Here is a 16,439-nt window from a genome sequence, read left to right on the forward strand (position 1 = left end):
ACCTGGAAAATAACAAGGAATTGGTATCTTGCCAATGTTTAGATTTGTCATTGAGGAACATGGTGTGTCTTTCCAATTACTCATTCAATGGAGTTTTGTAATTATCCCTAAATAGGAAATCTCTAGATCATTCCTATGTGTTTTGTTTGTTTTTATTGTAATTGGCTTATTTTTTCTTTGGTAAATTTTTTCCGTTTGGTATTGATTTTTAGATTTTTTTCCCTTGGAAACTTCCTTTTCTTCAGTGTTTCCCTTCCTACTTATCATTGTCTCTCTTGAAAGGCACAAACATCCATTTCCATCACTTCTGTTTTGTTTGTTTGTTTGTTTGTTTTTTGAGATCAAGTCTCACTCTGTCGTCCAGGCTGAAGTGCGGTGGGCGATCTCAGCTCACTGCAACCTCCGCTTTGCGGGTTCAAGCAATTCTCCTGACTCAGCCTCCCAAGTAGCTGGGACTACAGGCCTATGCCACCACAACTAGCTAATTTTTGTATTTTTAGTAGAGATGGGTTTTCACCATGTTGGCCAGGCTGTTCTTGAACTCCTGACCTCAGGTGATCCACCTGCCTCAGCCTGCCAAAGTGCTGGGATTACAGATGTGAGCCATTGTACTGGACCGGGCCACTTCTTTTTTTAGCTGCAGCCCCAGGATGGGCCTCTCCTTCCTCCAGGGTTCTCTTGCCCATCTTCAACTACTTCAGTTCAATTTTAAAACTTTAACTCCCCTCTGAAGTTAGCTCTGCTCCTTGTCAGACTACATTAAAGAATCTAGGTGTCTTCTACACATTGTCCTTCTCTTCCTCACAGTATCTGCCTTGATGACTAAATCAAAAATTGTTTTATTGCATTACTCCCTGAGTGTGTGATATTTTAGCAGAATCTGAGCCATGAGCTTCTTAAGTAAAGCCTTCTGCTCACTGGTCACAGTCTAGCTTCTCTATGGCTTAAGAGTAAACCTGTTTGATAAAGCTATAAATGGCATTTATTCCTTCCTTCTTGCTGCTTAGAGTCTCACTGAGTTTTTCTTCTACTCCAACTGAAGAAGGTGCCATATCTCACCTGTTGGTGGTTCTCACCTGGCTTTATATTAGCATCACTAAGGGGCTTCTACAAAACACTTGCTGAGGCCCCATCTCCAGATTCTGATTTAACTGGTTCAGGGTGAGGTGTTACTATTATAAAAAACAAGCAAACAGAAATCCCTCCAGGTTATTGTAATGTGCAACCAGGGTTGAAAGCCCTCCCTGATGGAGTAAAGCTCCCATTCTGTTGTTTTACTGAACTTCTATTCTGGATCTGTGAAATCCACAAGCACGATTGAGGCTTTATTAGTGTGTCTGTCCCACAGCCCTGGTGAGGAGTAAGACAGAAGCTTGGTGAACCTTACATGATATGAGATATGACCTGCTCCTGACAAAGGCCTGTACACCAACACCGTGTTCACTCTGAGAGTCATTGTTTAATCAAGTGACAGAGGTTGAGTGTCTGTTAATGTGGCACAGATACTGTGCTAGACGCCATGAGAACAATTTGACAAGGGCTTCGTCCTTATGGAGGTTAGAGTTGATGACTCTGTTTTGGTTCTAGAAATGAATTCCTGTCCTGTGAGGATGCACCTGCTTGTCCCACAAGCAGGGCTGTCTTTGGTACACAGCTGGGCCCTACACCCTACTCTCCTGTGGGTAACATACTGTTCACTTCAACCTGCCCTACTTGGCCAGATAATATTCGTGGCTCAGGAGAGAAATGACCAGGACCTTGACTTCTTCATCTATCAACCAGACTAGGTTACTCAGTAATACTAGTAGCATTGGTCGCCCCTGTGCCTTCTCTCTTAGTGAGCTTAGCTGAGCCATGAACCTAGAGCCTAGAACTCTATTGGGCTGTCTGGTGAAGGGTGAACTTCAAAAGTTCAAGACTAAAGGCAGCCTCAAATGGGCTGTTTCTGACCAGTTTTTTCTGACGCACATCTCAGTCTCAACCTTAACCTTTTCACTCTAACTGAAGGCAGAGGAAGTAAGCATTGAGAAAATTCCATTAAGGAAGACGAAAGCTCGCCACCTTCCCTAAAGCCTGGGTGCAGTGAGGCCACAAAGACCATTTCCTGTCTTCCTTTCCCTGGGCCGTTTTGTCTGCTAAGTCCTGGAGGCACTTCCCTCTCAAGTAGAGGTGAAGTCTCACCCCACCAGCTGCAGAGAGCGATTAAAGAGACCAAAGAAAACAGTTGAAAAAGAATACCAAAGTAGTAAGTGATCAAAAGACTAGATGTGAGTTCTTTTCATAATTCCCCTACTCCTCATTTCTGTTGTCTAGGGCCTCACTAGATGCACTTGACCTATGTCAGTGTCCCTACCCGCTCATCTCCACAGAAGTCTGCAATACAGATTGCAGTAGGGTTGGCCATTTTTCAAGAACATTTTTCACATTCATTGAGAATTGACCTTCAGAATTGTGACTTATTTTTTCTTATCACTGGAGTGATAGCAAGTAATCATTTTTAAAGAGTAGATTTGATTTTTCATACAACCAGAAATCATTCAGGATGTAATTTGGTGAATACCCTGTGTTGAGGTTGTAAATTTGATCTGAAGACAGTTTACGTGACACAGTTCAGAAATGCTTTGAGTAAAAGCAACATTCATACATAATGTTGAGCACATACTTTGACAGGCACTGCTCTGGGCACTGGGGATACCGCAAGACTGGCATTGTAGCTAGGGGAGAGGAGTTTACCAATTAATAAGTAATAAAACAACCAAAAATACTAACGATGTTGCCAAAATAATACAATTTCTGGAAAGAAATACTCTGAAGAAGAATGGAGGAGGTGGGGAAGGGTGGAAGTGGCTGGTTTAGAGAGGGTGATTTAAGGTAGGCTCTGAAAAGGGGGCACTTGGGCAGAAACCTTAGTTCTATGAAGCACAAAGCCATGTCACGGTATGTTCTCGGTAGTGGCAGCAATAAATGAAAGTTGCTGAGGGAGGAACAAGCTTGGTGGCTTTCAGAAACACCAAAGGAGCAATGTAAGGGGTGCAGAGTAGAGGAAAGGGCAAATGGTAGGAGATGAGATTGGAGATGTAGGCTGAGATTCTGAGGCTGATGGGAAGCAACTGGGGGATGAGCCTTGCCGGAGTCAGTGTTTTGCCTTTTAGGGACATTATTTTGAAGGTAAAGACTAATTTGTATTTATGACTTAAGACACATATTAGGCCAGTGTTATAATGGGTGAAGGTGTGGAATAAATGCATATCCTTGACTATGCTTAGAATGTTTTTGCAAGAAGATCTGAGAAAGCAATGGCAGTGTTTCCTGGGTGATAGGTTGTGGCACTGCTGGCAGGTCAAGAGAGGAAGGGGCACTTACATGTTAATCTCTTGTTTAGTAGTATTTGATTTTTTATCATATGCATGTATTTTTAGAAGCTTTTTCATAATATACCATATGTGTGTATATGTATAAGATTTGATTTTTTGCAGAAAGAGTATAGCTGCTGTGTTTGTGAAAACACAAAGAGATCTTTAAACCAGTCTCTCCTCTGAGATAATTTGATAAGTGATCGGAAGCTGCTTGGCATTTAGATTTCTGTGAAATCCAAGCATTGACACTTGAGTGTTTTCAGTGAGTGAAATGTGCTCTAATAGATAACATTTAATATTTTAGTATTAATATTTTATTAAAATAACAGGTATTTAATATTAATATTTTAATAGATAACTTAATTTTTCTATTTCAGACTACATCTTTTGTTCTTTTCCCTAGGCAACAGAAACAGACACAAAAATCAGAGTGTGCACCCGGGCCTACCATCTGCTTGTGAAAAAACTGGGCTTTAATCCAAATGACATCATTTTTGACCCTAATATCCTAACCATTGGGACTGGAATGGAAGAACACAACTTGTATGCCATTAATTTTATCCATGCAACAAAAGTCATTAAAGTAAGTGTAGGCATGTTCTCTCCCAAGTCATGGCTCAAATTCGTCCCATGGGTCGAATGAGCTGAGTTAGAGCTGACTTATATATTTATTGGCTGAAATGTTAACATTCTTAGTTAGTAAATTGTTTTTCTGAAATGTAGGAGACCTTATTTTTTTTCTTTAGTAGAGTTTTAACTTGTGTAACAAACAGACTTGAGAATATAACAGAGCCTGATGAACTCGCTTAAACCCAGGAGGGTGGAGGTTGCAGTGAGCTGGGATCACGCCACTGCACTCTAGCCTGGGCGACAGAGTGAGGCCCTGTCTTGAACAAAATGAAACAAAACAAAAAAACCACAGAACCTAATAAATAATTAATTATGAAGCATATAAGAGCCTTCACTTAGGTCCCAAAATAGAGCATAGCTAGCGCCCCCATCTGTCTCTCCTTTTCCAGTTACACCTCATTCTCAATTTTATAAAGTAGCTATTGTCCAGAGTTTTATGATGCTACTCTGTTGCTTTTCTTCATAAATGTATTGCTTATATATGTAGATTTGATTTGCATCATCCATGGATTTTGTATTTGCAAATTCATATACTTACTGAAATTTATTTGTGACCCCAAAATCAATACTCACATCACTTCTGCAGTTACTCAGACATACCCATATGCAGAGTGGTGGAAAATTTGAGTGGCCCAACCCATATTATTCCCAAAGAGGGCAAACATGGCAGTGACCTACCTTCTTATTTCAGCTCTCATCCTGTACGTAGATGTCCTTTCTGCAGTCTAATGCCGTGTTTTTCACATTTTTATGCGTTTTGTTGGTGAGGTCACTTTTTAAAATGGTCCCATACTAGTGCTGTCTAGTGTTCCTAAGCGCAAGAAGGCTGTGATGTGCCTTATGGAGGAAATATGTGTGTTAGACAAGCTTTGTTCAGACATGAATTATAGTGCCATTGGCTGTGAATTCAGTCTTAATGAATCAACAGTAAATATTAGATAAAGTATTGATTGGTTGACAAAAATGTGATGAGAGGCTCATAGGAACCTAACCCTGTATTTCTCCTAGGAGCAACACTCTGGTATTCCCTAATTCAGTGTTTGCAGTGACTTTAAAGAACATAACTACCACAAAATAATAAGAATTGACTGAATATCTGAGTGATATGGTTTGGTTTTGCCTGCTTGTGAGCCTAATAAAAATAGAATCATAAGATTTTTATGCATGTTTTTCTTACTCAACTTCATTCTAAAGATTTATCTGTGTGGCTGTAGCTGTTTGTATATTTTTATTAATGTATAATATTCTGTGGTATAACCATACCACAATTAACTGTTCTATTGTTGATGGACATCTGGTTTGTTTCCAGCTTTTGGACATTATGAACAATGCTGCTCTGAGTATTCTTATATATGTATCTTAGACATACATGCCTGAACTTCTCTGTAGCATATACCCAGAAGTGGAATGGTTGGCTCATAGTAGTAGATAATGACAAACTGTCTCCCTAGATTCTTGAACCAATAATAGTAAGTGAGAGTTCCTGTTATTCCACAAGCCTGATGATGCTTGATACTGTCATCGGTATGGTTGGAACTTCAATTTCCTTTTGTCCTTTTATAGTTGGTCAAGTTTATGGTGAACTAGGGAGTCTGTTCATTTAGGCTATGGAAGCCTTCTAGTAATTTGTACTTTCAATGAATAAGGAATTCCTCTTTGTCTTTCTGTGTGTGTGTGTGTATGTGTGTGTGTGTGTGTGTGTGTGTGTACGCACGTGTTCTCCTTAGGGAGATTGGAGTCTAGTAGGAAAAACTACTTATGAAGCAGCGCCTTTGTGATACCATAATACGGCAAGCTTTGGTGTATGTCTAGTAACAAGAAGCTCTGAATTACTTTGAACTTTGGATGTTTTTTGTTTTTTTTTCTTTCCACTCCTATATAAAGCTTAAGAGATATGATTGCTGTTTTTGGCAAGAAAGGGGAATCTTTTCATATTTTAAAATTTTTGCCAGGAAACATTACCTGGAGCCAGAATAAGTGGAGGTCTTTCCAACTTGTCCTTCTCCTTCCGAGGAATGGAAGCCATTCGTGAAGCAATGCATGGGGTTTTCCTTTACCATGCAATCAAGGTATGGTAGAAGAACTCTTAGCCCTGCGGAAACCAGTTTTTACTTGGGGCAGGGGTTTTCAAAGTGTGGCATGCAGGCTAAGTCTGGCCTGCTGCCAGTTTCTGTAAATAAGATTTTATTGGGATAGAGCCACACCTATTCACTTGTATCTTGTCTGTGGCTGCTTTTATGTTGTAACTGCAAAGTTGAGTAGCTGTGACAGAGGCTATGGCCTAAAATAGTTTCTCTCTGGCCCTTTACAGAGAAAAGTTTGCTGACCACTGACTTAGGGTATCACTGTAAATTCTCATTTTTATTTGTATTGCCCTTAGTCTGGCATGGACATGGGGATAGTGAATGCTGGAAACCTCCCTGTGTATGATGATATCCATAAGGAACTTCTGCAGCTCTGTGAAGATCTCATCTGGAATAAAGACCCTGAGGCCACTGAGAAGCTCTTACGTTATGCCCAGGTAGAGAGACAAGTGTTCTAATGGATGGATTTTTCCTATCTTTGAATGTATTACTCACCTACAGTTAGTAGACCTTCATTGTGGAATAGAAGCAAATATCGAATCATACTTGGATCACTGAAGATTTCTACAGAGAGTTGCAGAGATGGTGGTGTAGCTAGGGCAAGGAAGGGTAAACAGACCATGTCTAGGCTGCTTTCGTATTCTGAACTTAGGTTTCTTCAAATTTATTTTAAAATGTAAAATTTATTTTTCTTGTACCAAGTAACATACTAGTTCTAGAAAATTTACAAAATTCTGGTAAGCAAAGGAAGAAAATAAAAATCACTTGTAATCCTACCACCCAAAGTTAAACACTTGAGATTTTGTTATAACCTTTAAGTAATGGGAGTTTTTTTTCTTTTTGCAAAATGAATATGCATGCATAGGTACATATACACACATTTTTTACAAAAATAGAACTATACTCTAGATGCTTTTATGGTAATTTTTTTTCTTAGCAGTGTACTGGGGACATATTTCCATTTTACTTGATATTTTTCTACCTCATTATTTAAAATAGCTGTTCTGGATTTTCTTGTGTGGCTATGTTAGTGTTACATGGTCCTCACTGTTACATGTTTTGGTTTGTGTACCTGTTTATGTTAGGATCTAGTTCATCTGTGGCAAAGTTCTGCAGTTCAAGGCTTGAGGTCTGTGCACATTTGATCTGTAAAAAATGAGTATAATTATAGCTAGTTCAAACACCAGCTTGTTTCTCATGTATATGTTGGGCGCAATCCTAGGCACATGAAGTATCTATCGTAGATGCTTCTTCTTAGAATTCAGTTTAAGGAAAGTTGAGATCTTTACCTCAAAAGAACTTGCATTTTAATCTGTTTAAGAGAATGATGGCAAAGGAAGATATTTTTCCCACAAAGCATGTTGAGAAAGTGGTAGGATGCTTTTGTGTCTCTTGCCAACTTTGTTAATATTTTTCATGTTAGAATCTGAATTTAGCTCTGATAGAACTGCCAACTTTCCCTCTTCCACAGAAGAGTAATAACATGCTCTGGAAGAAGGATAGGACACTATGAGATTAACCACATCCTTGTTTTATCAGCCTTACTGGTAGTAAGACTTAGATTTCTGAAATTGCTTATGGAAGCCTTAGGCTCAACAAAGCTGAAAGGAGTTCGGACACTGTGCCTACGCTCACATGACCCTCCTCTCAGTTCCTTAAGAATATTTCTAGTTTCTCATATGGACCCAGGACAGAATGTTTCATTTGGTTGTGGCAGATACAATCAAGTTCTACTTCTCAGCACATGACTTAAGAAACATTCCATAGATTTTTAATTTTTTTCCTATTGACCGTTTCTGTTCACATAGACAGAGTGCTTAGCCCTGTCTTATTCTTTGAACATTGAGACATGGGCATTATACTATTGAGTTTTGAGTCATGGTCTGTCTTCTACCTAGTAGGGGGCCCTTCATTAATAATTGTCAAAGAGTTCTTTTGAAGGCCAAAGGGGCATCATAGCCTCTGTTATCATGAAGTCATACTAGACAGTTCTTAATTAACCCATGAAATGATGTGTTTTTATCTTTTCCCTGATCTGTCCAAAGAAGGCAGCCCTCTCACTTAGGAAAGGGGCTCCTTATATGTAAGACCGTTCCCATTTAAGGTTTTTTTGGCATTGTATTTTGTGCTAGACATTCTTTTGGTCTGTACTCACTTTTAGCATTTGTTTACTAGCTTTCATTTCTGTATGTCATGCTGAGCTGCCGAGAGGTTTTGCACCTAGAGGCACTGTCAAAGTGAGGGAAATCTTAATAGCAATTGCAAGAGTTTAACAATTCATCATATTCATCATAGAAGAATTTCCTCATTCTTAATGTAACCACGAGGGCTTCTTATAAGCCACTGACCTCTCTGTTAGGGAGGCTGTCTGCCTTCAAGGTGACTTCCGTTGCCATTAAGGGAATTAATAACCAAAACAGGTATCCTCTAATAACTCCTGGGAGTCGCCAGCTCTGTAGCAATTCCTTAGGATGCGCTGAGTGCAAATGGAGCATGAAGAGCAGGAATATTATGAGGCAAATAAGAGTCAAGGGATTTTTTTCTCTTTTATAAGAGAATGATCTCTTTCGGTTATTGCAAATGAGGAAGTCTGCACCCAGATTCCTGTCTGATATATTATTGAAACTAGTGGGAAGAGTATAGCCTCTGATCTTCCAAGGCTCTCTAATCTCACATTTGGGGAGGAATGGGATTTTTCTGAAAAATAATTTTCCTAATTTAGTTCAGACTGACCTGTGGTAAGTAAATTATTTTTGATAAAAAAATTTCCAGATACCATGTAATTTACATGGAGGATCTTTATTAAATGGTACCCTAATGGAAGCCAGGCCTCCTATGGAGTGGAAGGATTGCTGCTCTGGGTAGGATGGCTGTGGAATGACCCGGGAGCTTGAGAATATTCTTGATACTTTCTGGGAAAATTTTCTGTTCTTTGATTTGGCCTTGATCCCTTTCTTAACCATTTGAGCTCACATTCTTCTTTGGCTTTCTCTGCAGCAGTTTACTCCCTTTGATAACCTACACAACCATGAGGCCCCTGTGAGGCAGAAGCAACTCTAGAGTGGGAAGAACTAGTTTTTCTCATTAGCTTTGTACACGTACAGTTACAAGGAGTAGCCAGATGGACATGACAATTGCTTGGTCTGTTTGCTTGGTAGCTTTCTATGTAAGCTTCCACAGTGTGCCTGGGTCTGGTCTTCCTTAGTGTGTGAAAACTGTTTAGCACCTTGTATGTATATCATGGAGAACTCCCTATTGAATAACTACATGAATAGTGAGATGGGCCTCAGCATGCCATTCTGTACTTCTGAAATAACTGCTTTTAACTGTACTCTTTCATTTTAAGTGTTGCTTTCCTGAGTCAAATTCATAGGTTTGGAACATAGCTATCAGGTGGGATGGTTTTTAGACATCGCAACCTCCAACACTTCAGTGAATTCTTTACTGCTGTTTGTATCCTCTTTTGCCTCTGTCCATAATCATATATTTTTTGCCCCCTTCCCACCCCATAAGTCTGGCACATTGTGGTATTTTTCTGTGAACATACTAGTTCCATTTTTCAAGAGTGTTTGGAACACACTGCCCTGTTTTTACACAGCAAAACTCCATCCCCCAGGTAGGAATTGTCTGATTGTGTGGCTAATAGAACCAATGGTGTTTACAGGTATCAAGTGATGGGACTGTGAACATCAGAGGGACTTTTTTATTACTATCTCGTTCAGGTTTTTCAACATACGAGAGTCCTTGTGTTGTTATTATTCCAGTTACCACTTTGGCCCTAAATCTTGGAGTTCTCCCCAATTCCTTCCTCCTCTCCTTCTTCTTCTTCTTCTTCTTTTTTAAAAAATTATACTTTAAGTTCTGGGATACACATTCAGAACATGCAGGTTTGTTACACAGGTATACACGTGCTATGGTGGTTTGCTGCACCATCAACCCATCATCTGTATTAGGTATTTCTCCTAATGCTATCCCTTCCCTAGCTTCCCAACCCCCCGACAGGCCCCGGTGTGTGATGTTCCCCTCCCTGTGTCTATGTGTTCTCATTGTTCAACTCCCCCTTATGAGTGAGAACATGCGGTGTTTGATTTTCTGTTCCTGTGTTAGTTTGTTGAGTATGATGGTTTCCAGCTTCATCCATGTCCCTGCAAAGGACACGAACTCATCCTTTTTTATGGCTTCATAGTATTCCATGGTGTATATGTGCCACATTTTCTTTATCCAGTCTATTATTGATGGGCATTTGGGTTGGTTTCAAGTCTTTGCTATTGTGAATAGTGCCGCAGTAAACATACGTGTGCATATATCTTTATAGTAGAATGATTTATAATCCTTTGGGTATATACCCAGTAATGAGGATTACTGGGTCAAATGGTATTTCTGGTTCTAGATCCTTGAGGAATCGCCGCATTGCCTTCCACAATGGTTGACCTAATTTACACTCCTACCAGCAGTGTAAAAGCATTCCTATTTCTCCACATCCTCTCCAGCATCTGTTGTTTCCTGACTTTTTAAATGATCGTCATTCTAACTGGCGTGAGATGGTATCTCATTGTGCTTTTGATTTGCATTTCTCCCTCCTCTCCTTCTTAGTTATTGTCTATTAATACCTTTATATTTGTCCTTTCCTTTCCTCCTGTTATCACTACTGAGTCCAGGCTTTCATCAAGGACTATTAAAATATTCTCCCCATTTTGTGATTCCCTTAAAAATGTGACTTTGAATGTTAATCTGCAGCTTTAGAACTTTGAATAATGTCTCCCTTTTCTGCCCATGCAATTGCCTGGAAGGTTAAATTTAAACTCCACAGCATGGATTTTTGGCCCTCTGTGTCTTGGCCTCTACCACCCTGGACAAACATTACTCCAGCAAAATCAGTCTTTGTGTAGCATTAATTCATCCAGCTAATATTTACTGAAGTGTCGCTTTGTGCCATTCATTTGACTGAACTTAGAGGATCTAACTAGTAGGAGAGATGTACCCCTACCCTCTGAGAGCCTACAGCTCAGTGACACATGCAAAAATATGTAGAGGTAGTTGTCACCCAGCGCAGCAAGTGCTGTGAGACGGGAAGTGCAGGATGCTAGGAGAAGCCTGAGGGAGATTCTGACCCCAAACTAGAGGTGGTCAGGGAAAGCTTCCCAGGGGAAGTGATAGGTCAGGTGAGACTTGTGAGAAATAAAGGAGGTAGCCAGGCCAAGGTTTGGGGGTAGAGTGCAGTGCTGGTGGTCCCTACCAGGGGAGAGATACTTGCATCTAGCCAGAGTCTGGCATGGTCATAGGTACTGCATAAATGTATGTCAGATGAACAAATGTGAAGGCCTGGTGGTGAAGAGATGATGGGGAGCATAAGGAACAGAAGTGTTCTGGATGGCTGAAGCTTGTTGGGAATGGCAGAAGAGGAAGCTGTAGGAGAAAGCCAGAGCAGGTCTGCTAGTCCATTCTCATGTTGCTGATAAAGACATAACCGAGACTGGGTAATTTATGAAGAAAAGGAGGTTTAATGGACTCACAGTTCCACGTGGCTGGGGAGGCCTCACTATCATAATGGAAGGCGAAAAGCACGTCTTACATGACAGCAGATAGAACTTGTGCAGGGAAACTCCCCTTTATAAAACCATTAGATCTTGTGAGACTTATTCACTATCACAAGAACAGCACAGGAAAGACCCGTCTCCATGATTCAGTTACCTTCCACTGGGTCCCTCCCACGATATGTGGGAATTGTGGGAGCTACAATTCAAGATGAGATTTGGGTGGGGTCACAGCCAAACCATCTCATCAGGGCATTGGATGGCATGGTAAGGAATCAGTACCATGTCATGAAAGCAATAGGAAACTTACACAGATATTTTTTTCACAGGGAGCAGTTGGATCAGATTTGCATTTTGGAAGCATCCTTTTGGCTACAGTGTGCAAGATGAATTAGAGACCAGAATGATTCTGGGCTGTGGAGACCACTTAGTTCTTGGGCTGTGAAAATGGAAACAGGGTGGAGAGAAAAAGTATTGAGGTGTAATCATTAGGATGAGGTGATTGATTGAACTTGAGTAGTGAATGGAGATTCAAAGGTGATACTTAGGTTTCCGGTTTAGCAGCTGGTACCACTAGTTGAGGTGGAGAAAACAATAAAGTAATGCAATTTATCATGTGTGCCATGATCATTGCGCTTTTGTTCCTTTGCTGAATCTGCCTTGTCTCATCATTCAGCTTCTTTGAAACCTTTCTTTGCCACCTTAGCTTATGATAACCATTCCTTCCTCAAAATTCCCACATACCTAGTCTGTATTATGTACTCATTCAGCCCTTGACATATACTCTCTTTCTTTCTTTACGTATTTTCTACCTCTCTTATGACATGGCTGTCTCACTCTGTTTTCTTTTGCTCTAACGGAATACCAAAGACTGGGTAATTCATAAAGAAGTTTATTTAGCTCACAGTTCTGGCAGCTGGAAAGTCCAAGAGTATGGCCTTGGCCCCTGGTGAGGGCCTTCTTGCTGTGTCATAACATGGCAGAGGGCATCTCATGTCAAGAGGGCAAGAGCAAGACAGCCAGAGAGATAGCAAACCTACTTCCATGGTAGCAACATTAATCCAGCCATCATTAATTCGTTAATCCATTCATGGGGGCAGAGGGATTGGGGTTCTAACGCAACTTTTGGAGGACACCTTCAAACCATAACAATGGCAGAATCCTTGAGAGCATAGTCTGTGTTGTACACCTCCTAGTATGCACACCTTTGATGTCTGACTTAGCTTCATTATGGCCTCCCTGCATCTGTTTGTGGGTACTGGTGATCCTTGTTGAGAGCTTTGAAGGCTCATCGGGTTTGAAATATAGCTTCTCTTACTGTCCTGGAAATTTTGTCTTGAGTTGTTATTTTTAGAAAAGAGGGAAAAGAAAGAATGGAACTTTACTCTGTCTCTATACTAACAGTTCAAACCCTGAAAGATTTCTCATTTTTCCCTCTCCTTCCCTCAAACATTCATTGAGATCTTATTTTATGCTGGACAGTCTACTAGGGGCTGGAAAAGTAAAAGAAGAATAAGACACAGGTTTTTTTGTTTGTTGGTTGGTTTGTTTGTTTGCCATCAGTTTGGTTAGTGATGAGTTGTATCCATTTCTTGGTTTCAATTTCAATTCAGACTCAAGGCACAGGAGGGAAGAAAGTCATTCAGACTGATGAGTGGAGAAATGGCCCTGTCGAAGAACGCCTTGAGTATGCCCTTGTGAAGGTGAGTTACAGGAGCCTGAACTGGAGGGCTGGAGGCTCATCGTGGCTGACTGATCCTGTTGCGGGCATTGTGACAGCTGGAGAAGGAGATGCCTAGACCACTGATTCTTAACCTGGGGAGGTCCCTCTTCCTGTCCCCCAGCCGCCTTCCCCACCCACCGTAGCACATTTGACAGTGTTCAGAGACATTTTTGATTGTCATAACTGTGCATAGGAGGTATTACTGGCATCCTGTGGCCAGGGATGCTGCTGAACATCCTACAGTGCCCAGGACAGCCCCAAACCACAAAGAATATTCCCTCCCAAGTGTTAGTAGTGCCGAGGCTGCGAATCCTGTCCTGGACCAAGTTGCTGGTCAGTTGGTCAGCAAGTCAGTTTCATAGTTGGAATTTTAGGCTTTAGGCAAGATCAATAATCTCTTGGCTTCAGTTTCCTCATGTGTGAGTCTGGAGAATCTCAGAGTTTTGTTTTGTTTTTTGGGTCTGGAGTTTAACATTTAACTCTTGCACCTTTTGAGATTCACATATTTCAGTTTGTGGAGCTAGTTGGCCAATCCAAGGATCATTGAACTGGGGACCTTGGAGGAGTGGGGCTTGTCATTGAAGGGTGGATAAGTCAATGGAGGCTTCATGGGTTTGAACTTCATTTAAGGGCCCCATCCAGTGTCATTTCTCCCCAGCCCTACAGCATTACAGTGAGAAAACTTACTGATTTCCCCACAGGTATTTATTAATGTATAATCTGGTAAAACACTAAGATACAAAATGTATTTTATGATGCATTTGAACTTATTAGTCCTTCTCCATTAGCTCATTTTACTAAGGTATATTTTAAAGCATTTTTTAAATTGGCATATAAAATTGTATGTATTTACTGCATACAACATTCTGTTTTGGAAGTGTGTGAGGTATTTACTTTGTTTGTATCAATAAAGCCAGCTAAGCACTTTATCTCAATCCTCAAAATAAACATATGAGATACTATTGTAATATTCTAATTGAGGAAACTGAGGCTTATTGAATTGCCTAAATTAGTGATAGGAAGCCAGATTGAATCCGTGCACTCTGATTCTGGAATCTGTGCTCTTAAGCATTTTCATGATGGCTCTGTGGAGGTAAGGCAGTTTTTTAGGTGACTTTTTTTTCTTTCTTTCTTTTTTCTTTTTTTTTTGTCTTTTTTAGGGCATTGAAAAACATATTATTGAGGATACTGAGGAAGCCAGGTTAAACCAAGAAAAATATCCCCGACCTCTCAATATAATTGAAGGACCCCTGATGAATGGAATGAAAATTGTTGGTGATCTTTTTGGAGCTGGAAAAATGTTTCTACCTCAGGTTGGCAAAATATGGGGAGAAATTTTCACAATTGCATCTTTTCTTTGTCATTTAATAAATGGTGATTTGGGATATATTTCTCAGGTTTTAATTTGGACAAGAGTTCAATGGTATTGGCTAGTCATTCCTTCTCTAAATATGTTTAGGAGTCATGTCTGGAAGAATCCATCTTCAGAGTGGTGTGGATGTTGGAAATCCGAAAATTCTTAGCATCATAATCTATCATAATCTTTATGTTCTAATTTTTGTATCACCTCTTACCCCCAATGCCTATCTCTCCCCTCCAAAAGTAAAATAAAACCCAAGATAAATGTAGAGTTACTAACATTAAGACTTGATTTGACCAGGCACTATTCATCTGTAAGGATGCATATTTTGAGACAAATGTTACTGTTTTAAATGATGGTACATTAAGTGGTTTGTTTAAAGTAAAACCAGAACTCTTACTTTGATTTACAGCAGCTGCCTAACCACATCAGTTAACACATACTTGTTGAGCATGTAGGTTAGTGGCTGTGTGGCATTTTAAGTGAGTTTTAAAGCTGGGGATTGAGAAGAGAAGGCTGGGAACGAGCTCATGGTAGAGAAGCTTTGGTCCTGAAGGATACATAGAACTCTTGGATAAAAGATAGAGGGCCTCCTAGACAGAGAAAAAAAAAAAAAAGCAAAAGTTCAGAAGACAGAAATTGCAACATTTGATTTCTAGCCTTGTTTTCTTTCTGCTGTACCTTATTATTAACTGGCTTTCCCTCTGGGGAGCTTATCCTTTATTCTGCCTACTGTCAAAAGACTCCAGTGTAGCTGTCCTGAAGTCAAAGCATACATTCCTAATGTGTGCCCACATTTCACAAATGGCCATCAGCAGTTGTTCCGGTGGTTTGGGAAAGATACCTGATCCTATGCTTTTTTTTCTCAGGTTATAAAGTCAGCCCGGGTTATGAAGAAGGCTGTTGGCCACCTTATCCCGTTCATGGAAAAAGAAAGAGAAGAAACCAGAGTGCTTAACGGCACAGTAGAAGAAGAGGCAGGTCATTTTGTTCAGGCCTATGGGCGTTTAGTGAGTTGACCTGGAAGACTTGAGGTGGTGGTAGGGGCCTAAGCAGTCAGGGTTGGCTGTGTTCTTCATTGAGGATAAAATAGAGAAATGATTCCACATCTCTCCCTTTTTTAACCAAGTATCAGAATATTCTGGGACTTTCTTTTGAATGTAGCTTTATAACATTTTTAATATAGATACAATTTTTCAATCAAAACCCATGTTTTCAAGACAAAGCCAGTTCATTCATTTGTGCCTTCATTAACTGATCATTTACAAAGCTCCTGTGATGTGCCAAGTACTGTGCCAGGCACTACTCACTGCAAAGTTCTGTCCCTGCCCTTGAGGTAATTGAGTCATGCTTGTTTTTAGAAAACTCTTAACTGAATAGTCTCTCTGCTGGTGATGTCCTTGGCACCACTTCTGGATTCAATTTAATTCTTGTTGGCTGCACCACCAGAGTAAATCATTAAGCTTTTTGACCTTGTTTAGCTCCCTGTGAAGCTCAGGCAGCTTTGGCCCCTAGGATTCTGAATTTTTAAATTGATCTGTGTTTGTGAATGGCTCAGACTAACACAGAGTTTATAAAAATCCTTGTTTTGCTTTTTTTCTTTTTTTGGGGAGTAGTGGGGGATGCTAACTGTGCATACAACAGCAGTGCTGAGGAAAGATACTCACGTGCCCTCTGCCTGGGCTGTTGTGGTTTTTCAGATTCGGATGGGACATACACGTACAGTTAACCTGTTCCTTCCCCTCTCCCCTG

At 40.3% G+C, this 16,439-nt stretch overlaps 1 protein-coding gene across 7 annotated transcripts in view; it reads left to right on the top strand.

The window, feature by feature from the left end:
* MTR (5-methyltetrahydrofolate-homocysteine methyltransferase) overlaps positions 1–16,439 on the top strand; it is a 110,517-nt gene that overhangs the window by 51,399 nt on the left and 42,679 nt on the right. For all 7 annotated transcript variants that reach the window (XR_009210707.1, XR_009210706.1, XR_009210708.1 and 4 more), the window contains exons 16-21: positions 3,760–3,939; positions 5,939–6,055; positions 6,367–6,507; positions 13,218–13,307; positions 14,488–14,640; positions 15,557–15,664. Coding sequence is in view for 4 of the 7 variants with exons in the window: in XM_032136453.2 (XP_031992344.1) it covers positions 3,760–3,939; positions 5,939–6,055; positions 6,367–6,507; positions 13,218–13,307; positions 14,488–14,640; positions 15,557–15,664 (789 nt within the window). In the remaining 3 variants the exon portion in view is untranslated. The remainder of the gene's footprint in view (positions 1–3,759; positions 3,940–5,938; positions 6,056–6,366; positions 6,508–13,217; positions 13,308–14,487; positions 14,641–15,556; positions 15,665–16,439) is intronic.

The sequence above is a fragment of the Hylobates moloch genome, unplaced genomic scaffold (genome assembly GCF_009828535.3).
Source record: "Hylobates moloch isolate HMO894 unplaced genomic scaffold, HMol_V3 SCAFFOLD_18, whole genome shotgun sequence".
Classification (NCBI taxonomy): Eukaryota; Metazoa; Chordata; class Mammalia; order Primates; family Hylobatidae; genus Hylobates; species Hylobates moloch.